The 25,827-nt window shown below is 43.0% G+C and overlaps 2 protein-coding genes and 1 long non-coding RNA gene across 4 annotated transcripts in view; 1 reads left to right on the forward strand and 2 right to left on the reverse strand.

Moving 5' to 3' along the window:
- The first annotated feature begins 1,111 nt into the window (after positions 1-1,111).
- usp12b (ubiquitin specific peptidase 12b) lies at positions 1,112-17,223 on the forward strand. Its single transcript, XM_041964711.1, has 10 exons — positions 1,112-1,246; positions 6,469-6,549; positions 6,645-6,728; positions 7,526-7,655; positions 8,705-8,994; positions 9,204-9,280; positions 9,461-9,544; positions 10,833-11,030; positions 12,492-12,570; positions 16,106-17,223. Exons 1-10 carry the CDS (start codon positions 1,199-1,201, stop codon positions 16,205-16,207), a joined length of 1,173 nt encoding a protein of 390 aa, XP_041820645.1. The 5' UTR covers positions 1,112-1,198; the 3' UTR covers positions 16,208-17,223.
- Positions 15,848-22,839, reverse strand: LOC121626289. The gene is made up of 3 exons (XR_006007944.1): positions 22,736-22,839; positions 22,543-22,581; positions 15,848-16,415 (listed from the first exon to the last, which is right to left on the reverse strand). It is a non-coding gene; the product is annotated as an uncharacterized LOC121626289 (long non-coding RNA).
- A 676-nt stretch (positions 22,840-23,515) lies between these two features.
- The window catches only part of arhgap36 (Rho GTPase activating protein 36), a 58,790-nt gene continuing 56,478 nt past the window's right edge, over positions 23,516-25,827 (reverse strand). For both annotated transcript variants that reach the window (XM_041965195.1, XM_041965196.1), the window contains exon 12: positions 23,516-25,381. In XM_041965195.1, coding sequence (XP_041821129.1) covers positions 25,059-25,381 — 323 coding nt within the window. In that variant the 3' untranslated portion in view covers positions 23,516-25,058. The remainder of the gene's footprint in view (positions 25,382-25,827) is intronic.

A 25,827-nucleotide genomic window follows, 5' to 3' on the forward strand; every position in this document is an offset into this window, starting at 1 on the left:
TTATGAGATTTACAGTGAGGATATTAAGTAAAATATCCTCACAAGTGTTAGCATCAAATATACAAAAAGTAAAGTTTGCAGATGGTCCATGCCTTATAGTATTATGTATTGATGAACAGAATCTGCAAAGTAACTACTACATAAAGCTTTGAAATAAATGAAGTGTAAGAAACTCAAGTAAAGTAAAAGTACATCAAAACTGTATTTAAGTTCAGCACCAAAAAAACGTTCCACTTTTCATCCCGAAGGAGGCTAAGTTTGGTTAATAATGGAATAGTAAGAGCAAAATGTTGACCTGAAGTTTCCAGTTGTTTTCTCAAAGTTTTGGTATCTCCATTTTTAGAAATAAAATAAACATAGACATTAGATAAAGACATCAGTTGTGGCTAATTGGCCAATTTACCAAAGACAGTCAAGTCGCCCTCTGCTGCTTTTTATAGATGGACAGTAGCCACTCTTTTTACTCCTTAATCCAGGTGGTGTTTGTTTTTTGTATCGTTGCTTTCTTCTCCTCTCAGAACAGCGGTGTTGTTTGAACCAGCACATGCATACTCACCACATTACATGTATTACTCGTTCTGCTATTCTATTAAACTAAAATGACCCACAAATGAGGCCCCACACCATGAGCGACTCAAAGCACCGCCCACCGATTTTAGCACCGTGTAGAAATCGAACGAATCGAAGTTGTGCGTCGGCGACACTCCCTCACAGCTTCCCCAAGCTGGACGGTCAGGCAGCCGCCAGAGACAGCGAGTGATACCGGAAGCTGCGTGTTTTACATTCAAAATAAAAGACATGCTACAAAGACTTTTATGACTAATCATTTAATTTTCCGGAGCTTTCAATAGTATTGGTTCCCCCCTAACATTTCATCTGTAATTTTCAATCAAATTGAAATACTTAAGTATCAGTCAAGTGTAAAATTTAACATTTTTATTATTATCATTATTATTTTATTTGTACACATCGAAGACTAATATAGAAAATAAGAGGCAAAGCATGAACTGCAAAACATCTAGGTTTATTTATTCGCTATTATTTTGAAATACCTGACCGGAAGTTATGCATGCGGTTATATGCGTCTTGACACTACTAACGTTACGAGACAGGGGTAGAAGGCTCTCCCGGAACTCTGCAGCCGCATCGGCTCTGATAATTTCAACATCGGGGTTCGGTCCAACATGGCGGCTTACGGATGGAAATACTGATGACAGTCCGAAAGATCGCCTCGATTTGTACGATGGTAAGGAGCTGAGATTCGGCTTTGTCGCTGGTATTTGCGCGCGGCGCCCCTGTCCGGTGCCCGGGCTACTGAGCCACTACGCTAAGCTAGCTGCTTTGCTAGCCTGTTTGCTAACCTCTCAGGGCAACATGATAATAACACACAGGGTTTCCAGAAAGTTGTACAGCTCAGTCTGTTAACAGTAGCTCTCCAGCCCCGCGTGTAGTGTGTTTTATGTTAAAAACAGCGTTGTATTATGCACAAACCGAGCTTGTTTGACAGTTAATTAGCCAGCTGTGGTTTGCTTATAGTTTGTTTATGCGAGAAGGGCAGGGTTGACCAACGGGCGAAAACTAGCTAGCTTAGCCTGCTAGCCCAACGGTAGCCCTCTTTGGCTGTTGGGACAAAGTTGTTTGCTCACTGGTCTTCCTGATGAAACCCCAGCTCGGGTCCTTGTTGCGTTGTATTATTACAGATACTTTCTGTAGCTGTTGCACATGAGTAGCTAACCGTCTGTGCGGTCAGCGATTGTAAACACCTCAGCCAGCTGACATTGCTATATCTTCATCTGTAACTGATGGAGAAATTCAGCATTTCCTGTCATGGGATACACCCTGAATGTTTCCTCTGACAGGAGACTTGCCTGATGTTCTGGTTTTGGGTTCAACTCAGTCTTGTACCTCGGCCAAACCCTTTGTGGTGTGAGGATTTGTGAGGGCGAATAAGAGTCAGTCCATTCAAAGCGAAGTGTGGCGCTTATGCTTCTTTTTCTGTCCCATCTCCTCATGGCTTTAGGTCCCAGCTCACCGTGAAAGCCCCTTGCTGGGTATTGAGCTCCACACATTTAAAGCTTTTAAATAATTAAATCTTCAGCAGTCCTCTGCTCCTAAATGGCTTTTTAGAAGGCTTGGATAACATGATACTTTATTGATCATTGTTTAGTAACTCTGGGAGGTCAGAGGTCATGGTGAACAGCCCTGGAGTGCCTTGCTCAGAGGCACATCAGCTGTGGAGCGTCAGCACAGATTGTCCGGCTGAAGGACAGCAACCTGTGTGCCAGGTTGTCAGAGACAGGTCAAGGTTAAAGAGGTCAGACACCGTTACGCTGCTACATTTGGTCTCACTGCATTTAATGTGACAGCTCTGTCTTTGTTTATTCTGCGGCGCAGCTAAGTCTCAGAGGCAGACAGCGGAGCTTAAAGCTCGAAGATTAACTTCTGACTGTAACTTATCCTGTTTCTGCCCGCTGCACCTTTCAGAGCTGACAGACGGTCAGGCAGATGCCACAGAGAAGTCTGCTGCAGTCTTTTAATTTGTTGGCTCCGGCTAGTATGTGTATTTCTGCGTGTACTCTGAAGTAAGCTCTTACTTAGCCAGCGTGGCTTGTACGTGCACGCTGTTTTCAAGACCACACACCAGGCTGTGTAACCAACTTAAGTGTGAAGGCCAGGAATCATTGTGGCAAATTACCAGCACCTGCCAGACAAATACTAATGAGGCTCAATATTAGCTGTGTCTGGCAGGTTTGCTCAGTGTGTTTGCCACTTTGGCAGCCTACCAGTTGCTGCCCGGAAGGTATTTGTTTTTCAGAAAATCAATTTTGCTGGTGGAACCGTGAAAGTCACTAGTAGGGCTGCACAAACCAGAACTGGACAGTTGCACTTCAGTAACTATAATGTTGCAGCATTCTGGGACTGCCTGTTAAAGTAAACAGACAATAGAGATGTGGATGATGACCAACCTGGTTGAAACATATAGTTTTTATTTGACACTGGACAGTCTAATGAAGGTATATCATCCCAGGTGATATCTAGTCTCATAGGCCTGTATTTCTCTGCTCTATGACAACATTTGCATCACAGCTTTAGCTTCTAAATTTGGAGAATATAGAATATTGGAGTAGCAGATTATCTAACATTTGATTAGGGCTCAATATTCTTTAAGTACCAACTGAAGTGGGTCTGTACTGAAATTTGGATCACAACCGTGCGTAATTATTCTTTGATAAAATAGTTCATAATTTAAATCTAAGCATGTGTAATTTCCGCTGGTTTTCTGTGTATGCACAGCATGTCAAACACGAGAACTGTGGCTACTTTTGTGAGATATTAACAAAGGGCTTAGTAGATCTCCTTTTCTGTATTTGTCAGAGTGAAAAAAATACCGCACTTGTGTTGGAGACTTTCAATGTCAGTTCTTAGGTATTGTTTGCTTATTCTTTTATTACATATTTCAAGGTTTAAATCAAAGTTTGACATAGAAAACAGTCACGCCACAAGGTCCATTAAGTAGCTGTTCTGGAGGTTTTGATTCACATCACAGTCTTCCTCAGTTGCCCAGTTGTTGAATTGAAATGTTGGCATTTATATTCTCCTGAGCACTTAAGGAACTTCTCGTCCATGTTGCCTTAAAACTTAAGACCGAAAGTTTGTTTCTGATCTTAGAAACAGTCGCTGACACAACAGTCTCACCACGAGGCCATCATTTCACTGATCTTAGACAGGTTTTTGGCATCCTTGCACAGTCTATTTTGTGAACAGCAACATGCTTCTCTTCGTGTGATCTCTAGTCTGACATCAACAATGAACCTGATCACAGCTGTCTGGAAACTAGTCTTCCTGTGTGTATAAAGGTTTTCAGGCTGCTCGACCTGCTCGACATCAACTCAGGAAACAAGAGTCATCTCAAAGTTGTCTGTTCAAGCCGGTGCTGAAAGCATATTTTAATTGGAGCGTGTGTTTACTGCACACAGCGAACAAATCTTTCTGCAGACAGATATTTGCCTTCATCTCCGTTTGCCTCGGCGACACCGGAAAGCTTGTTTTTGTGTGCACTGGCTTTGTTTACAACCCGGCGCTGTTTGGACGCTGCGGCGTTCGATAAATAACCTCATTTGCTCGTCTGTTGTTGGCTTTGCATGGACTGCAGTGTGATGATGAGTAACAGCGGCGTGCCTCCACTTATGTAGTCATTCACCCCTGAAGGAAAAGCTGCATCATCCTTATCTTCATCATCATCACAGCCCTCCTCTCTCTGGTTCTCTCTCTGCTGCTTTAATATAACGTGTGTTTTGTACAAACTCAGACTGAAAGACATCCAGACACAAAAGCTTTTATGATGACTGATGTCAAATTTCACAGCTTTTCACAATAATAAACTCTCATTTTGGTCAGATTTTAGTCATGCTACACATATTTATGAGTCACTTACCAAAAAGACTGATAGATTTGGACAGCTCCAGTTATTCTAATAGTAAAAGTTTGAACGGCTTCAAACCGTGAGTTCAAGTGTTTGAGAACGATTCAGAAACCTGCTGCAGAAGCTGTTCAGTACGTTTAATCTGTAACGCAGGAAGACTCTGTGTTATTGCTGATAGATGATCCTTGGTCGTTTCAGCCTCTACAAGACAGATTTTCATTTTAAAAGACTGTTCTGTCTTGTTAAAGTTTCCAAGTCCTGCTTTTACAACCTGCTGCAGGGCCAGAATTTGTATTTGAATGATTGTGTGCCAGAGTGATTTCACTGTAAACCACAGTGTCAGCGTCTGACTGCAGACTCACACGTCGACAAGTGACTTCTCTTCTCTTAGTTCAACAAGCTTTCGATAAAACTCGTGCACAAATTCAGCGTGCAGGATATGTCATAAGAAAACATGTTGTGATTATTTTGACTGATTAGTGGGAATGGTCTTTTTTTGCATCAAATTTTCACTGAAAAAACAATTTCAATGAAATTATTTAGAGCTGCAGTGATTAGCGGTTTAATCCATTACCAGATCGAAAGAAAGTTATTAATGTCCAAGCAAATGTCAAAAGTTTTCTGGCTGGTTTTCCAGCTTCTCAAGTGGAAGGACTCGCTTTTCTTGGTCATTTCTGATTCTGTTATTTCTGTAAACGAGGAGTCTTTGGGCTTTGGATTGTTGGTTGGACAGAAGACGCAGTTTGAAGTCGTCACTTTGCCCTCTGGGAAACTGTGATTTCACTTTTTTTTTAACATTTTACAGACAAAGCAATCAATTAATCCTTAAAGTAATAAGCATATTAATCGATAATGAAAATATCGTGAGTCACAGCCTTAAATGATGATGTGACATTTGTTGGGGTTGGTACCAAACATGTTTCCTTACGTCTGGCGAACAGGATTTGTGGGCCAGAGCATCTCTGCAGCGCCACAGCACTGAGTTATTACGCTGTTTTGTCACAAATTTGATCTTTGTCAAAAGAAATTGCAGCTTCTGTGATCTGGATTTTGCACTTTTTGCCATATTGTGATTTCGATTACTTGTCCATTCCTTGCATGAATTTCATTCTGGCATTTCCTTTCGACACATCCACAAACTTTAATTTCTCATGCAGTTTTTTTCACTTGTTTACAAAAGTTGATCCACAACCACAGGCTTTGATATATAGTTTTTATTTTTGTCATCATTCTACAAGCTCAGGATCTCATTGACCTTTATTTAGTCCGTGTTTTAAAATCTAAACGACCTCTTCAGGTTTCTCTGTTACCTGAAGTAAAAATGAGATTTTGTTCTGCAGTAAATAAACAGAAATTCACGCCACCTGCTCGCTGTTGGTGTTTTTAAACTTCGCTCGGTTCACAGCCGAGTCATGAGAGGAAACTCAGATATTTTTGGGTAATACAACAAAATCAGGAAGTGGTTTTCAATAACACACTCACCATCCACATGTCGAGACAGCGGGATATATGTGGCATGATGGTCTGATATTGATAAACTGCTAATGTTTCTCCTCATCCTCAGCCTGTACTGTCAATCTTAACCTGTAATGATAAACCTTTAAACAGAATGTTCCATATTTTTTCAAACCCTGGAGTGAAAAACGCAGCCGAAAGCACAAAAACAATCCACTTTTTCTGATATTTCTGCAACGATGCACCACAAATGAAATCATCTCATGTGTTGTCTGGTAAAAGATTGTACTTTTCAACACAACGGTGCCTTTTAATTACGGCTAAAGTTAGGAAACCTTCTCGGAGAAGCACCGAGACAGACGCGGAGAGATCCAGAAGGTAGAAACGGGAGAAATGAAGCAGGAAACACAGCTGCAACAAACAGATGGTTGACAGTCCAGCAGAGCAGGAAAACAGAAAACAATGAGGAGGAAACCAAAGACAAAGGAGTGATGCATCACTTTACCAGAGTTTAGAAAATTATCATAAGCAACAACAAATACGTTGAATAATATCCATTAAATGTTTCTCTTCTTCTTCTTCTCCTCCAGGGCGCCAATGCCTCTGCCTTGGAAAAGGAGATTGGACCGGAACAGTTTCCCGTTAATGAACACTACTTTGGATTGGTCAATGTAAGTGTCGGTGGAGAACACACGGCCGCTGCATCGTGTCGCTCCCTCTCTCTCTCTCCGTCTCTCATTCTTGTCTCTGTTCTCTGTTTTTCCAGTTCGGCAACACCTGCTACTGTAACTCAGTGCTGCAGGCTCTGTATTTCTGTCGACCGTTCAGGGAGAAGGTGCTGGCGTACAAGGTGAGTGGTGAGAGAAACTTCATAGCCGTGTCCGCCGGCGGCGTTTCCGTCCTCGGGTTCGTGCAGCGGTCTGGCCGCTCGCACGTAAAGAATGCACTTACAAACACTGGATGTTCCGATTGAAAGAAAGGGGGCTGTGCTGCATTCAAGGACCAGACTTTCAGGTATTCAGCAGATGTTCTGTTTGAATGGAGCCAGTCCCTGCATTACAGGGTGAACTTACTGTATTAGGAGTGTTGCATTATGGGTTGTTTGCGGCTGTAATTTTGCTGGGAACGCGTGTTTTTTCACCTCTGTTTATAATGTGTCTTTAGAGTTAGTTCGACTTAGAAGAGCTAAAGGAAAGATGTGGTTTATAACAACAAAAATAGGAAGAGGAAGAGCCTGATGGGTGTTTGTGTACTATTCTTACCTTTTGCTTTTATATTATTTTCTATATAACTTTGAGCAACCCAGGGTTTGTTTTCACCATCTGATTTCAAGACATTACATGAACCAATGGCGGGGGCCACAAATATAACACTTGTCTTAGAATTGTCTATAAAAGAAAGACTTGAAAACCTCCTTTAACTGTTTTCTTCTTTACTTACCTCTCACCCTGATTCATGAGTTAAATATAAATCCATAGCTCGTCCATATCTCATTGTGTGTGTGTGTGTGTGTGTCGTGGTTTTGTGATATCGGTGCGGTAGATTAGATAAAATGTCAAGGCTCAGGCCGGACGTGGCCTCACCCTTCGGCACGTTCCAGTTCTGCACATCAGAGGAAGTCAACAGGCGTGTGTGCTTGTGTTTCAGGTGCAGCCGCGTCGGAAGGAGTCCCTCCTCACCTGTCTGGCCGACCTGTTCAACAGCATCGCCACGCAGAAGAAGAAGGTCGGGGTCATCCCTCCCAAGAAATTCATCTCGCGGCTGAGAAAGGAAAATGGTGGGTATCGTTAGAGCGTGATGATTTTCTCTCTCAATTCAAATTCTAATGCAGAAATGTAGATTTTGTTCAGAATGTGCAGCTGTTGCTTCTGTCAAAAGCTCAAAACACGAGACTTCCTGTGTTTTTGCACGTTTCCAACACCAGGTGTTCAGAAGTGTGAAATGTGAAACGCTCTTTCATCAGTTGTTTGCAAAGACGCGTTTCGGCCACGCAGACGAGTTAACAGATTGGCGAGGGGGAATGAGAAAGAGGCCGGGGGGGGGGGGGTTATCTCAGCTGAGACGCTAATCTCGCAGCTGAGGAAATAAAATCGTCAGCCAAATCCTGCAGCGGAAAAGTGGATGAAAAAGAAGCGGGCATCTTAATTAGCGGCGTTTCTCCTCGCCAGCACATGCTGATGTCGTTTATTTTCTGTTCTCTCTTTCCTCAACACGTCTTCCATCGCTGTCAGTCATCAGGGGTCCTCGACCACATGCATCCAAAGGCCAGAATGTTTCAAAGCCAGAATTAGCCATTTATTGTTTCATATTTTCACTTTCTTACTAAATTAATGTTATTTTTTTTAGCTTAATCAGTGTGAACAGACTCCTAAAACTTCATTCTGATAACTAGACACTGGAGTAGGAAATGCTCTCAGTCAGTGCTCCAAACAAAACCCACAGTTCAACAACCAGTGAGTCCTGATCTCAACAAAAACTCTTTTAGGATCCAGGAAGTAAAGAAAAATACTCGATTTTAATTTCAATAGACAAGCTCAGTGGTCTGGTAGTCTGGCCAGCGTTGCCGGGTCCAGGGCTCTGCAGGGTTTGATGGAGGGTCCACGGAGCAGAGAGGATGGAGGTGGAGAATAATTCTGTGGAACAGGTGAACTATGAATTATGGGTGATGTCCGTGTTTTCCGAATTTATCTTCTGCGGGGAGGGCATGTCCCACAGCCGCCGGTTATTCATCCACCGATTTCCATCCTTCTCTGTTTTCCGCTGTATATTCGTTTTCTCATGCCGTGTTTCTGTCTTCCTACATCTGCCCCCCCCCCCCCCCCGCAGAGCTGTTTGACAACTACATGCAGCAGGACGCCCACGAGTTCCTCAACTACCTCCTCAACACCATCGCAGACCTGCTCCAGGAGGAGAAGAGCCAGGAGCGCCAGCAGAATGGAAAACTGGTGCAGAATGGCGGAGGGGGAGGAGGTGGAGGAGGAAGTGCAGGAGGAGGAGGAGGAGGAAGTGAGGGAGGAGGAGAAGGGGAAGGAGGAAAGGAGACGCAACAGACTTGGGTCCATGAGATCTTCCAGGGAACACTGACCAATGAGACGCGCTGCCTCAACTGTGAAGCTGTAAGTGAGACAGAAGTCTTCTTTAAGTCATTATTTATTATTATTCATGAACTTTAGGAAACAAACGTGCCTCAAGCTTTAAGACAGTACGTGTTCACCTGGTCAGACCGTCCATCCATCTGTTTTTAATAAAAATACACAAGAAACCTTCTTGTGTCCCGTGAATAAGCGAAACCATGTGACCTTGAGTGTCTTCACGTGCATTGCAGGTGAGCAGTAAAGACGAGGACTTCCTGGATCTGTCGGTGGATGTGGAGCAGAACACCTCCATCACACACTGTCTCAGGTAACAGGTGGTCTCACCACTCAGCCGCGAGAAGTCTGTTATGCTCACCTGATGTGGAAAGACATGGAAAACAGCTTGAATTCAACATCAGGACTCTTTGGTGTCTTAATCATTGTGTGTGTGTGTGTGTGTGTGTGTGTGTGTGTGTGTGTGTGTGTGTGTGTGCGTGTGTGTTAACAGGGGCTTCAGCAACACAGAGACATTATGTAGTGAATACAAATACTACTGTGAGCAGTGTCGCAGCAAACAGGAAGCCCAGAAAAGGTGGGTGACATCATCAGCTCTTTGATTCCTGCCAATCAGATTCTTTCTCTCTTTTGTCTTTCTTTATTCTTATCTATATTTTGTCTTCTTTTTCTTTCCTTCTACCTCTTTCTTTGTCCTTTCTTTCTTTCCCTCTTTTCTCTCTCTCTGTCTTATTATTTATTATATTAGTATTATTATTTTTTACCCAGAAACAGTCAGTCGATTGGTTCTTGTTCCGCTTTTCTAAACTTTTCTAAACTTAATATTATTGTAGATCAGAACAAGGCGTCGCCTTAATGAAAACAATATTTTAATCAAATTCTCATATTGTGATATTGTCCAGTCGTCTGATCTGAATGAATAACAGGTTCAGTTTTACCAAAATGTGTCTCAGAGTGAGACCTGAACACAACTTTTGTATCTTGTGGTTTTAGCAGCTAAATTAAACTCTGTTAGTTGTGATCATCTTGTCAATATTCATTTCATCCTCTCCTCCTGTCAATGTAACCGCAGCCTCATTTGTTAGTTGGTCGGTTAAACTGGAGGTTTCAGACCGTTCAGGCCGTTTTTGCTTCGACCACATGAGCAGATTCTGGGTGTTTTTGAAAGCGGTCGCTCTTTGCTGTGAGGCGCCGTCATCTGAACTACCCCCGAAACCACATCTGCTGTCACTATAGCAACCAGTCAGGTCCTTCCTGTGGCATTCTGACACGTTCATCATGAGTAGTTTGGAGCTGATGTTTGTTATTGACCGCTGCACGCCGGACGCCGTTCCGTCTGTTTAGCAGCGTTGTTTCATGTAAAAGTTTCGCCCTGCAACCAGCCGCTAGAAGAGCGTGCCTCTGCTCATGAGTGCAACTGTATGTATTTTTATACGAACCCGTCCGCTGTGTCTGAGCGCCTGCTAAGTGCACCAAGGAAATCCATTAGCTTGAAAGGGCCACACTGCACCTCGCATCAGCACGGAGAAGAATGCTGCGAGAGCGCCAGACAAACGAGCGGAGCACAAAGCGCCTGAAAACACACTTCTGGTTCCTGGTAGGGGGTCTGGAGCGGGGATGGTGTCAGCAGGGAAAGCTTTTAGCCCTCCGAGCTTTTCCTCTGGACACGTTGCCCTCGCTGCCGGCCTCTTCTTCCCTCCTGGTGTTTTTCCACTGACCTTGTAGAAGCCTTCCTCTTCTTTTCATTTTAAGATTTAAACTCCTCTTCTTCTGCAGAAAGCTGCCCCCAGAGCATCGACCGCGCAGTTCAATTTCCGCTTCAAAAAAACTTCTCACCGTTAAAAACCTCTGTGTCTCTCCATCAGGATGAGGGTGAAGAAGCTACCCATGATCCTCGCTCTCCACCTGAAGCGCTTTAAGTACATGGACCAGCTGCACCGCTACACCAAACTGTCCTATCGCGTCGTCTTCCCCCTGGAGCTCCGCCTCTTCAACACGTCCGGGGACGCCACCAACCCCGACCGCATGTACGACCTGGTGGCTGTCGTTGTACACTGTGGCAGGTAGGAGCTTCATCTAACTGGATTTTTACGACTTTTTTTTTAGATATAGCATCAGGCATCATGAGGATTTACAGCATAGTGTTAGTAAACAAAGACAAAGCATCTCTCTGCATTCATTAAACCTGGACTTTTATTTTGAAAATGACCAAAACCATTAATCATTTATGAACGACTATTTCTAGTTATTATTTCCACTATTTTCATTCTCCGCCTTATTTTAGTGTTCAACTACTTTAATCTGCTTGAAAACACAAAAATGGGTCGCTCAACGTGCTCTGACAGTGATTAAAACACCTGAGTGGAACACCCCACTCAGGTCTAAACAGCGTCATGTGAGGCCGGCAGCTCTGACAATCCCAATCAATCAATAAACCAATATGTGGCGGGCTGTGTTGATATTGTGGTGAGCTGCCACAGATCAATGAATGTCGGGGAAACCTGTCATCCTCTCTCATCTTTAAGCAAAGGCGTCTTTCAATCAGTCGAATTTGCAGACAAGCGATTGCAAATGAATAAATACATCATATTGTTTATTAATGGATTTAATTTTTAGTTTTTATATATTACAGAAGTTACAGTTTAGTTAATAATTCTGTAATATCTAAGAGCTGCAGGTCAGACTGCTGCAGGCTGATTTAATGTGAAGGCTTCTCAGTGTGTTTCTGCTTTGTGAGCGTGTTAACGAGGCGCGTCTCCCTCATTAATGCTCTCATTAGCTTTGTCCCGTTCAGCTGCATTCATGAAATCATCCTGTCACATCTCTGACATTACAAAAAGTCCCTGTATGGATCTTCAGATCCTTCATAAACTGCAGTATTATCACAGTAAACAAACTATAACTAAGTCTCGCTGCCTTTCTCTCTATTGATCAGCACTGTTGATGCATCTTGTTTGGATAAACTTTATGTGAATTGTCAACAGACAAAACTGTCGAACCAAGAACAGCATCAGAATGTACCCAGCTGATCTTTGGACCAATTCATTAATGAACAAAGACGAGTTGAGATCATGAATCACTTTATTTGTACAGAACATGTTAAAGCTTTATATTCAAAATTCGACAGAAGAAAATGACATGAAGGTGGATCATCTGACGTCAGCTGATGGAAGTGAATATATGCAGCTAATTAGCGACGGGACTGTTTTCAGATAGCAAATGAGTTTAATGTAATATTCTAGGGGGGCTTTTTCCATGTGGATAAACTACAAAAACAAAGGCTGCGAATATAACTGATACCACAGTGAAATGTTTCCACTTTAGAGATCAACCTAAACGTCTCTTTATCAAAGATTTAACACTAAATAAGGATGGGTTTATAGCAGTTATTGTCTGCTTATTCATTCAAGTTTCAATTCTTCCTTGGGAGTTAAATTGAACCATTAAACCACATTCAGCCACGAGTGCGATGCCTTTCAGCTGCTGCCTTCTCAATGTGTCTCACCTGTCGTCTGTCTCCGCAGTGGTCCCAACCGCGGACACTACATCACCATCGTCAAGAGCCACGGCTTCTGGCTGCTGTTTGATGACGACATCGTAGAGGTGAGAGACGTTTTTTTTTATCCTCTGTTTCCTCTCTCTGATCGACAGAACAGTCGAGTGTCGCGTTCTGCACAAACGCTCAGATTCTCATTTAGCTTGAGTTTGATTATTTACATCAAACAGCTGGAAACTGAACAGAAAAAATGCTGACACGCTGTGGGCTTCTCATTTTACACATTTTCAACTTAGAAAGTTTTAATAGAATCAAGAGACGACATTGATGGTAAAAGATTAAAGATTTTAAAAAATAAGACAAAGCAATAGAAATTAAGAGGTATAAGATATGAAAGAACAGGCTGATCTCAACTCAAGAACAAACAGGTGACCAGTGTAAACAGGCTGAAACAGATTTAATGTGACACATCCTGCAGTGAAAGCTCAGGACTGGCTGTCATGTCGCCCCCCCGCTTTAAGCACAACGGCCACAACATTAACATTAAGAGAGGTTTAAACCCCCATCAGCCGTCCAGAGTTTCCCACCTCGTTCTAACCAGACAGGAATTCCAACCAGCCGTCCTTCCAGACTCTGTAGATCCTGGCGCTCCGAATGTTGTGTCTGGATTTCCTGCGCAGCCTGACCCACATACCTTCGCTAAATAATGAGGAGTTAAAGCGGCCTTTAACGATCGGGGATACGATGAGAGGAAAACGCAGGTATTAATAAAGGAGAAATGTAAGAAGATGACAGGGGAAAGAAAACAGAAGTAGCTTGAGGTTGGAGCGCAGGATTAGCCCGAAGCCTCCCTCTCTTCTTCCATTCAACATGTCCCCGCTTCGAAACATTATTCATCCCAGTTATGCAATTTTAAACCGGCTGTCAGTCCGATCTGGAAGACCTGGACGGCACAAAGTGTTCAAATCAAAAATATGCCGCTCTGTCTGCCCCGACCCTCGTTCGTCTTCTTTTAATTTTTACAATCTGCAAGCGGGTGACGCTGATGTGGACGCTGACACGTCCTCTAGCATGTGCGATAGCGCTCGGCTAATGGTTTCCCAGCTCGCTGCCCTGCACGCAGCAGCAGTCAAAGATGTAACAGTCTGCAGAACCAAACTGACGATAACGTGATGATTTCTCAATCCAAGCCACTCAAACCCTCCAACGTATGTGAAGTGTATGAAATCGGAGGTCTAGCTCTACTGGTGCAGCGTTAGCCAGAAGCATGATGCAGCTCTTTAGTCACTGGCAGTCGACCACATCAGAGCGCGGCCAAAGCCTCGGCACGCCGCTGCGTCTCAGCTGCAGCCCAGTAACCTTTCAGTTTGCTATTTTTCCTTCTTCGCGCCAGAAAAAAGAAAAGAACACTATGCCACAGCAATCAAGCTATCAGCGGTTAGCTGGCCGTGCAGACGTTACGGTTGAACGTTCCAGGGTTTGTGAAGCATAAACTCCGTTAGAGACACGTGCACAAACAGGGTTCTGCATGTTGGAATACAAAAGAAGCTTCACACAAGAGCCGATGACACTTTATTTTACATTTTTGCACGTTCATCTGCAGGAAAATCTCTCTTTGTTAACAAAGAATTGGAATCAATGAACTATACCTATTGAACATTGTCTCGGTTTGCACATTATTTATAATAAACTACATACAGTAACCTTTCTAGGAATCATCGCAGGAAATGAGTTACGAACCTGTCATAATAATAATCAATAATCTTTCAGACCTTGATTAACAGTCTTACAAAATTCATATTGCAGCTAAGTCGCCCTAATTAGAAATTAGTGTCCTGTAATGTTTGTACAGTAAAGTGCATGATCAATAATATCTTCAAACATTGATTTTATTCATATTCCTGCCATATCCTGAAAGATTTCACCATTAGAGCAACTGCAAAATACTCAGATCGCCTCTTAAAGGACTCCCACTCATCGCTCTTTACAACAATCACATCTTTAAATGCATACTTCACTGTTTTTATGTACCTTTCCCATTGATTTCAAGCAGACTCTTGAAACTTGATTGATCCTTTTCAGTAAGTCTGCATTCATGTTTGTCATTGTGGAGTAATGCAGTTTAAAGTGCTCATTGATTTGAAAAGTCTGCACCGCGTTACATCACAATGATGTCGTAACTTTGACAGAAATCAATGCAGACTCGTTGCTCCCTCTAATGTAATTGTAATTAATGGAAGTGAACGGTAGAAAAACACTCAAAGTATAAATCAGCGTACTTCGGTTGTTTGTTATGGAAAGTAGAAGTGAGTCGTCGTAACTTTTGCCCAATTAAAATAGTTTTTTTTACTTGAATCTGACCAGCGGTGGGAGAAGTCACCCCGCTGTTTGACCACAGAGGAAACTGCTCAGTCACGAAGGACCGATGTTTAAAACCGATCCGGCGTGTTTTTCCACTATGATGGGAAGGAGGCCACTGGAACATCTGGACCAGTGCAGAGAAACTGGCCGACTTCTGTCAGAATCTGCTGAGTTTGCAGAGCAGAAACACTAACTTATCATTCTTTATGGTTTGTGGAGATTTACTCTCCCCGTGCGCCTCACGGGTTTGCATTCTCACTTTCGTTCTCTCGCTCTTCAATGCGCCTTTTTTTTTTTTTTTTTACTGCTTGTAAGTTATATCTCTCCTTTTCACCACCAATCCAAGAGTGTATAACATATACGGTTTGTTCCCAGCCACATTCTCTCCCTCTGCGCCAAATGGAAAACAGTTGTGAGGACAGAGTCTCAACATATCCACCAGTTGCTTGTTAACATGCTCGATTTTAAATGGAGATCTGGTGTGAGTGAAAACAAAAGCCCCTGCGAAACAGTTACGCAACAAAGCTCGACAGCACAGCGGCGAAGTGAAGGGAGGGATCTCATGTCGCGCTGACTGACCTCCTCAAAGACCCGCCATGTCTTCAGGTCATCTTTATGTAAAGGCTGCGGAAGAAGAACAGAAACATGTTGTAATCTGAGATGCGGTGTTCGAGCCTGAGGATGTTGACTGAAGACGCTCCAGTGAAAAAATGTAAGACTGCTGTTGTTCTACAGCCAGAGTTTTAGCAATATGCATATTTTTCACGTGCAGTTCAGAGTAATTGAGGAGTAATAAGAATAATTCCTGTTTATTTTAGGATGTACTGATGTGAATTTGAGGCATGATGGTTTGAGACGCCGACGCTAAGTTTTGCTCCAAGAAATAGTTTGTGAAATATATTAATTTCTTTCTTTTCAAGAATTGAGCTGCATCTCTCTGGTCGTTATGTTAGCTGAGAGTAAAGATTGGAAACAGGAGAAAAACTCACCAACTGCTCTTAGACAGACATTTATCCTCGCGCAGGGTCGTTCACACCTTGTGAGTCGCTGGTGTCACATGAGTCACAGTGGGAACGGGTGTCAAGCTGCCTGGGGAGGGATCTCAGGACTGCAGAAGCCTCTTGGATGGGAGGCGAAAGACGTCTTTGGAAAGCGCCGAGAATGATGAAGTGTTCGCTGAAGCACAGCTGTCATCAAATTGTCACGAGCGAGCTGTTTTCCTGCAGAGCTGGAGGAGAACGCCGCACGTCTAATCCCGCCTTTTATCTTCTTTTCTTGTAGAAAATCGACGCGCAGGCGATCGAGGAGTTCTACGGCCTGACGTCGGACATTTCCAAGAACTCTGAGTCAGGATACATCCTGTTCTACCAGTCCAGAGACTGAACCAGCCAGCGGTAAATCCCCTGACAGACTGTCACTCAACAGAGGGGGAGGCGCTTATGGCTGCCACCGACTCCGCCCAGTACGCTCACATAAGTATCCAGGCTTTATTCCCTGTAGGCGGAGCTTTGCACTGGAGCGCCACTCGGATCGGTTGAGACGTGTTCAGGTCGCGTGCCAGCCTCCTGGATTCAAACCCTCTGAGCCCACACTGCAAAAAAAAAAAAAAAAAAAAAAAAAAAGCACCTTAACAAAACAAGATGGCCGAATCCGTAACATTCGCTTTGCACTGGGGCATCAGCTGGGAAGACTGAGCAACGCCAATCCAAGAGGCTGTCATCACCGTGTGCACAGCGGGCCACTTCGGAGGTAAAAGCAGTTTGAGACGATGCAGAGTAACCAATCAACTGTTTCGGACGAGACGCTTAAGCAACCTCTGATTGTAATCCTCCTCGTCACGGTAACCATCAGTGTCCTCACAGTCTTTAGTGTTTTTCGTGTGCATATTATACCGTGCTAAATTAGCCTTTACGCTAACACACAGGTAGTTTTTTTTGCAGAGTTTTTCTGCGTTCACCCCAGAAAACTCCCCAAAAAAATCATTCCGGAGACGGAGACACTAACATCTGACGTCCCACCTGACACAGCCTTTAGGGACCGAACAGCCTGGACGTGGACATGGAGCGCAGCGCGGCGATGCAGTTGCTAATTTGCAGTGTTTGTATCATGGAGTGGTGCTAGCAACATATAGTGTTAAAAGGCGGAGCCACCAGAGAGATGTTGACAAATCTGTCAGAGGGGCTCATTATTTCTGTATTTTATGTACGAAAAAAATCCAATAATTACTTTTATTCTGAAATTTGGAAACAAGAAAATTGGGACAAATCTAATTCAACTTTTCTATGTTAAAGCTTCTATCGTTTATCAAAGAGGGCCTTGTTTTCTTTAAACTTAAATTTATAAAAATCGACACGATTTTCAAGAAAAATTGGTAAAAAAAAAAAACCCAAAAAAACAACGAGCCCTAAAGTTCACCAACGACCCTGTTCCGGTTTTAGACGGCTAGCTGGCCGAGCAGTGAGCGAAGGTTTCAGTTTGAACGTTGCCGGCGTGTCGCGCCATTACGGGTCAGTGTTTGGTGCCACAGCGGAAAAGCTCGGCGAGGGAAGACACTGAACGAAGGCGCTAAACGGCGTGAGCTAGCTTTTTTTTAAGCCCGCTTTTTCTGCGGTTTTGACAATAAGCACAGTCTCCTTTGCAGTTTGCTTTCAATCGTTTGTGTTGTTTTAACATTTTTGACTTTTTTTTAAATATGCACATTTTTAAAGGGACACACACAGAGAAAAGAGCTTCTTTCCTTTAAGTCCGCTCTGACTTTCAAGCCGTCACACTACCTACAGGCTGAGCGTCGTCTTCAGTTCGTCTTGTCCTGACTGAAGCTCTATTTCTGAACTCTAACAGACCTCACACGCCTCATCACATCAGCCACCAATCACACGCTGGCAAATCGACTCTGGCTCGAGCGTTTCTCCTGCAGCTGCAGCTCTGGCAGCCAGTCAGACCTTTTACATAACGTGTTTTTCCCTCCACCACCTTACTTTGGAGCCCTCGGTCCTGTCGAGTGATGCTAGCGGTCGATGGCTCAGTACATTTAATCCAGTGAGACTCTCACGTGTTTGTCTCAGCACTTTAAAACAGACTCATCATGTCGACTGCTTCAAGAATTTAAGATTTTAACAAATAAAACTGATTTAAAATTAGTGAATAGTGAAAATAATAAGAGGCAGACATATCATAAATCCATTTTGTCAGCTGCTTAAAAGCTGGGACGCATCGCGGAAACATTTAACTTAATTTAAAATAATTGTCTGCTCATCATCCATCAACTGACCAGTTAATCGACTCGATGGCGAGGAGGATTTCTTCTGCTTCCTCCATCATCAGAGCCGCAGCTTGTACGTGCTGTATATCCTTTCACTCCTGAGCTAAAAGAGTGTAATTAATGCTTTCAGATGGGTTTTAATTGTGCTGAGGCAAAGAGAAACCTGAAGCCTGCACTCGTCCTAACCTCTAACTCGAGCCTGCTGACGGCCGACGACTTCCCTTTTCACCGCCGTCGCTTTCCTTGTAAAGCCAAACCAAGTGTAGGCTTCTTTTTTTTGGTTTCATGTTGTTTTATGTTGGTATGTTTTACACTGCCGAGCTCAAGAGGCTCCACCCGACTGGGCTGTCCCGGATTACCAAGCAAGCTAACCCCCGTCAGTCTGTAGCAGAGCTGCAGCAGATGGACGGCGGATGGAAACACGGCGTCTGCGGCCGTTAAGGTGTTTATATTCTGCAGCAGTCGAGCGGCCCGGGCAGCGGGCCAGTATCATCTGAATGTTCAAATGTACAGTGACATAAAAACAGAGCTGCTGCTCGACCTGTAAAACACCGTCTGGAGTTTGCTCTCTTTCCTGCTAAGACAAGAAAAGCACTTTTAACAGCATCACCTTGTAACAAAACTACTTTAATCTGAAACTCCTCAACTTCCTTTCACGTCTTTTATTTTGATGCCCAAGAGCAAAAGTAATGGAGGTTTGGATATTGCACGGTTTGCTCACAGTGTTAAGTACACATGTGAGCTTGTATCTGATTGGCCAGCGTCAGCAGAGTCCTCTACAGCCCCACTGCGCCCCATAAAATCGGTCTTAACATAGCCCTGATCCGGGATCAGGTCTCATCAGGCATCGTGGCCCTGCTTTACTGTCTCCTGAGGCTCGTAAAATTAGTTTTGTAAAGCTGCAAAGCAACAGAAATTCTAATTTACTAAACCCCAGGAAGGTGCCTGGTGGCACTGAGCTGCTGCCGCGCTCCGGTTAGCTCCACCTTTTTGATTGACACGATTTGTATCGACGATGAAACCTTTCTTTTAGACCAGAGCTCGGTAACGTTAGAACACTGCCAGCAAGCCGACCACATCCAAACTCCTAGAATGTCCCATTTCTTTATTTAGCGACTAAAACCTGTTTATCACAACCACAGAAGTGTGCGTACGAGTTTAAAAGCCTTCAAAACGTCGCAAACGACTGAAGGAAAGGAGGTGACTTCAGACGGCGAGTCCCCGACACTCCCCTCCAATCACTGACACTTGAACTTCTCCCGTCTGTGCTGCTCTTAAACCGATCTACATGAAGGGAAGCCGAATCTGTCGGGGGGTCGAGCCACCACGCGAGTTGAAACGCAGGTTATAGCCAGTCACCAACAGACACCGTGGGCTCCTCTAAATGATGTGTTCCCATTTTAAGCTTTGAGTATAAATGAAGAGAAACAAGCACAAAAGCGCATCATTGTGGGGGGGGGATCATTGATCCACAGAAATGTAAATGTCATCAACAAGACCGGTTAAAAGTGTTCAAACCCCAGGCTCTTTTTTATTTAAATACTATTAATATTATTATTACGAATGTTTATGTTATCTTCTTTTTCTTAGATGTTTCACTCTTTTTTGATATATTTCACTAATTTGAATTTAGTCTACCATTCTTGTGTAGGCAGCTTTGGATATTTGAAGATTATTTTGGTCTCATTTGGGAGTATGTGACGAGAGATGTTGATGTGTACATAAATACAGATGTTATTATTGGAATATAAATATTGCTCGAAATATTCAGCAGACTTAGATCAAACATGTTAGTCGACGTTAGATCCCGAAATGCTTTTATTCTGAAAATGAATCCCACCTATCTGGCGTCCCAGGCAGCCCAAAGCTCACGTTACCTGACTGGCCACCCCATAATAACAATAATACACAGAAAACTGTCAGATTTCAAGAAGATACGTGACTAGAAGAAACTGCTGTGCAGAAAATAACTGACTAGAAACTCTGTGTGTCGCTGTTTTAAAGGAAAAATCCACTTTCAATCACGACAAAACAAAAAACGGCCGAGTTCCTCTTTTTTTGTCTCGGTCTGATTTATAATTGAGGGTTTTTCCTGTGAAGAACTGGTCACATGACGATGACAGTCACAGCTGCAGTGACATTTTGATGATGATCATAACGTTGAAGAGCAGGAAAAGACGGCTGGGTCACACCATTAACTAGTTGTTCATTAGCATATTGGCTCTTTATTAGTCATTATATAAATTATTAACGTCTTATTCTGGGGGTTATTAAGAACGACTTCCTTACTCGCTCAGTAAGCAGTAATTAGGAGGTTATTGAGGGAAACCTGGCACTTGTAGTTGTAGAATACAGTCATACAGAGCAAAGCATTAATAAAAGCTTTTTACTGATTAATAAAGAGCCAATATGCCGCTAATAAGCATGCTAATAAGCAGCTAGTGAATGGTGAACATGTACCTTAATATAAAGTGCGAGTGATGACTATATTGGCTCAACAAATACGTTAATTTCAGGTTAAACGAAGTCTGTTTCAGATTCAAGCTTCAAAGGTTGTTCACTGTTATATCTGAGTTCATCTTTGTTGTGATCAACAAAAACAGTGATGCTGTGACAAAGTTTGTTAGCTAATGTTGAAATTGTAAATTGAATTGAATACTGGGTCAGAGTATGTCGGCAAATAAATTGTTATTGTATTTTAAAAATCTAAATATTGATATTGATATCAAACAATAGACTAACTTTTTTTTTGCTAAAAAATGTGTTTTCTTAAATTATTCAACAAATAACACAGAAAAAAGATTAAATTAACTAAAACTAAACCTAAATTGGTTACAGAACAAGTAAATTTATGATGCAAATCAAATAAAAAGTGACCAATAAATATACTGATCATCAATGTTATGATTATTTACCCTGTCAGTCTTTATGACACTGCTCCCTGTTGACTTCTTTATAATGAAAAATATGACATCATCTGCAAAGAATGACAACTTCTTACTAGAGCTTAAATTTTAGAACATTATTGATCAAATAACACAGGAAGAAATCCACGAAGATAATTTCTCTGTGGCCAGATGGTGCAGAAAATACGCCAGGACGTCGCCTCAACTGTTCTCACAGCCAATCATCTGTCAGGATTGTGATGAAGCTCCTGTTCAGCTGATCGGCTGCAGATTCAAGCCCCTGTTCTGAGGGTTTATGGGAAAGTAGATGAGAAAGCAGCAGCGGCAACATTTTGTGAGGAAATAACAAAAAGCGATGGTGGATTTTTCCTTTAACAGCATTAGTCGTCCTGTGCTCTGAAAATGTCCCTCCAGGACTTCGGTCGTCCACGTCACTCCCCCTTTTCAGACTCACCAAGAATGTAAATGTTTTGAACCCAGTGTGTGACGGGCGAACACTGACTGAATGTGTCATTAACACTCCGATATTGTATGTTGCAACCAGTGTGCAAAGTGGCAGCAGCCCCCCAAGCGACTGAGCGACGGCTCAGAAGAGCTCCACGCCTTCAGACAACACTCAAACTCCTTGATTTGTTAGCATTTGGCAAATTTGTGACGCTGATTTTTCCACTTTAAGAATGTAAATTCTGTTTTCATGCATCGATTTACATAAAATAGTCCGTTATGGAGGAAAGAGAAAGGCCTTGTTTGAAGTCAGTAAAAGATCAAGGTGGTGGAGTCTTCTCTGAAACGTCTGGCCTCGATCACACAGACACAGAAGTGCTTTTACTTGGTTTTCGCGGCAGACATTTAATTGGCCGTGAAAACGCCGGGAGTCTGCGGCGCTACGAGCAGATCTGAAGGACTGAAGCGAATCCTTTACCTGTCAGTCGTCCTGTGGGGCTGCCGCCGCCGCACATGCTGCTGTCTGAAGTTCATTCTGAGTACATGTAGATGCAGTGAAGTTTGGGAATGACGGCTGGTTCTGACGGCGTCCAAACTGTTTGAAATAAAACATAAACTGGTTTTGAAGATGGAACAATCCACAGTCTCCTGTGTTTTATGGGATAAATGCGCAGTTTGTGGCGAAAAATCATTCTGTCTACATCAAAGTTCAAGAGAAAGAAGAAAGGTTTCTGTCATTATTGACCTGCAGCGAGGGCCAGGTGTACTGGAATTTGCCTCATTTGAAGGAGTCAAACACATTCACTGGAACACATTCGAGATTCATCTGATCAGTCATAAGATAATATGACAATAATTAAATTAAAATATATTCTTTGTCATTGTAAAAAACTGAAATTTGCCTCTTAGCTTCTTTAAAAATCACTGATGTGAAACAATGTAGGAACAATGCAATGCTAATAAGTAAATATCTAGCAGCCAGAAGCTGTGCTGAGGCCTCGTTTTGAAGCCTCTACTGTGCTGAAATGTGCTTCACTTTAAGGACTCACAAGCATAAAGAAGTCCTGAACCACAGCTTCGAGTGAGCAGAGTCAGTATTAACTTACCAAAGAAGAATTCGGGCTCTGATGACGTTTCCAGTCCAGCTGAAACGTAAGAGATGTAAAATGAAACAAACTGAGCATATCATCAGAACAGGGAGGACAAACGGCTGCTGAAAAAGTTTAGAGAATATCTGCAGCATCTAAACAGTGAGCTCATCTTCCCCCGGAGGTTTTTTTTTTTGGTCTTCTGACTCACCTGATTACTCTTCAGATGCTTGTTGCTCCGCCTGAAGTCAGACCGAGACTCCCCCTGAAACCAGATGGTGACTCAGAGGACGGATCCCTCTCCTCTCCCTGCACATTGAACAAGAAGCAGCCACACTCTGGCAGTTTGACATTTAATTCTGTGCAGGTGGGTGGTACGGTCTCCGGTTCAGGTCTCAACACGCCTTCATGGATTTTACAACGATATAGAAAAACGCATCACTGACATAAAAAAATTAAAAAAAGACAACACGTATTTCGTTTTCCCTGCAAGTAAGCCAAAGAGGAGACGATACGTTCACCTGCTGAGGTGAGGGACGGACTCTGTGCAACATGTGGTGAAGAGGAACAACGTCGGGGCGCAGGAACAACAATGGAAACACAAAGAGGCCAGAAACAAACATGAGTACAGTTTCTAGTTGTCTGGCTTTATTTCCAAAGCTTATACATTTTATCTATGATGTGAAATGAGTCTGGAGATGTGGGGGAAACCAATGAGAGGGTTAAAGGTTGAGCTGATGTCGCCCTCCTGTGGTTGAAGGGAAGTAATGCTATTTTACCCAGGTCAAAGAGCTGCTGAGATCTACTGCGCTGCTTCACACTGAAATAAAGTCATATGTAACACGGGGGTCAGGTTGTCATTAGTATTAGGATTAATTGTACAGATGTAAATAATATGGACTTTATGGCAGAAACAGGAAAATATTTCAAGGTTTAATTGTTCGCACTCTTTTCATTGAACGACTCAAGTGAGGGCTAAAAACACTGAACGTATATTTATTATATGTGGGTTTATTTGGATTGAACAAAAGGACTGTGGCTGATGGGAGGCTTACATTAAAAAAGGAAAACCCTCGTTGTTATTATGACTCAGATACTGACACAGATGCTATTTACAAGATGGAAACTGCTCCCAAAAGAAGGAAAAATCAGCTGATCCTCGACAGGTAGGAATAAACTCCGACATGTTAACTGACGGGCAGCTACAGATAAATAGAAGCAACATGGAAACATTATCTCACACTGCTAAAATCAGGCATCATGAAACTTGACAAAGAGCAACTGAGCTCGACTCATTTTTAACCTCGACTAACTCTGGGAGGGGAGGCAGGTCCAGCCTGACACTCCGATGGTCTAAAGAAACCTTCATCCTTCAGAGGATCCAACCCCCGAACTGGACCACACAGCTACTGTTTCCTGCTGAGGCGCCAAAGATGAATTTTAAAAAATGCATTAATAATAAAATCACACAGACGTGCTTCACACTGAGCGCCACATTTGGTGATTTGCAGTTCAAAAGACGTCTTGGTACACATATGCACATATATATATGTATTATTGCCTTTGTGCTGTTTTTATATAAGTTATAAAGAATTAGAAAGTTTCACACACACATTTCATCATGAAGCCGGTCTGAACTACATGTTGAAAGTCATTTAAATGCTGCTTGAACAACAGTTATGTTGACCGCACTTACAAAATTCAACATTTTCAACCAGACTCAGGCCAGATTAAACCTTGATGCCTCGACGTCTTTTAAAGTGCAAATCACCAAATCGATCTACTTTCTGCCTCCGATCCCTCCTCCGCTCAGGTGTCTGCAGGTGTTTTGACCTCTTACTGTTGTTCCAGCTGAATGTTGGCCAGCTGGTGAATGAGTTGCAGAGAGAATGTAGCTTATTGCAGGTTACAGGAAAACAGCACAAACCAAAGGGAGTCTGGTCTCAGTACAGGTAAAGACGTTAGTGGAGTCCATGCAGCTGCGGTTAGTGAAGACGGGGGCTGTGTGTGTAAAATCACATTATGTACATCACAATTATTATTACTGCATCCACTTCCAGATAATCTGTACATGTGTTTAGTCTCTTCTTCCTCATTGACTGATGTGTCTGTCCGAGCAAACAGAGTGTGAAAGTCTTCATCAACACGAAGCCGAACTGTCTATTTTCTTCTTCTTCTTTTCCTTTTGTTGGTTTTCTTTGCGCTTGGACGACACAGATAAACATGCTGCGTTCCAGAGCTGCAGGAAAAGTGGGGAATTCCAGCTTCCGACTAGGAAAATCTGCAACAGGATGCTGCCTTAAAGTTCACGTAGGAAATGTAGGATTCATCATCGTTCTTCATCAATCATTGAGACATGTTTATAATCCAGGAAAGAGACTCAGCTGCTGATTTTCCAACCAGCAGTTGTCTCTTTGAACGTGACGTTCTTTGACCAATTTTTCTGGGGATTTTTGATCTCGGACAGCAAAAAAAAACAAAAAAAACCCCACACACACTCTTTCCCTTCATGTTCCTCCTCTTCTCGCCCTTCATCATACCATCGTCTCCGAGCCCGACCCTTTCCCGGTGAAGAAGTCCCAGAAATTAGCGGCCGGCGACGGCTTGCTCTCCTCCTGCGGCGTCTGCCTCACCCAGATGCTGCTCTCGGTGGAGCCGCTCAGGCTGGAGCAGCTGCCGACGCCGCCCAGGCTGAAGCCCAGCGCAGAGCTCAGCGTGCCCCTGCGGTCCTGGCCGTCGGGGTCTTGACCGTGGAGTCTGGAGGCGGAGGACGAGGAGGGCTGGGCCAGGCTGAGCAGGTTGTGGTGGGAGTGGAACTGACGCATGTGGCGGATGGATTTACCTGGAGGGACCTCACCTGGAGGATTCAGACAGGAAAAGGATCAAACATGCGTTCGTTAAATGAAGGTCAACGTTTGAAAAAGCTGTTTCTGTGGGAACATTTAAAAACAGCATTAAATGCTATTATTCTAGTAATTTTACTGTTCACAGCTAGGTGGTGCTGTGGCCTCATTTATCATCCAACACACATTTACACAGTTTGTGTGTAGGCCAACAGTTTTCAGTTTGTTATTCACACACACACACACACACACACACACACGATAAAAAGTGTTATTTTAAAGATGCCTTCATGCACTGTAGTAAAACCACACGTCACTGTTTCTGGTGGTGTCGGGATCTTAAAAATAATCCGGTCATGAGTAGAAAAAACATTGAACATCTAAAATATTTTACTTATTTAGATATTTCATAATTAGATCTTCAGTTATATTTTGTTAATCTGATCGAATTGGAGCAGTT

The sequence above is a fragment of the Chelmon rostratus genome, chromosome 23 (assembly GCF_017976325.1).
Source record: "Chelmon rostratus isolate fCheRos1 chromosome 23, fCheRos1.pri, whole genome shotgun sequence".
Classification (NCBI taxonomy): domain Eukaryota; kingdom Metazoa; phylum Chordata; class Actinopteri; order Chaetodontiformes; family Chaetodontidae; genus Chelmon; species Chelmon rostratus.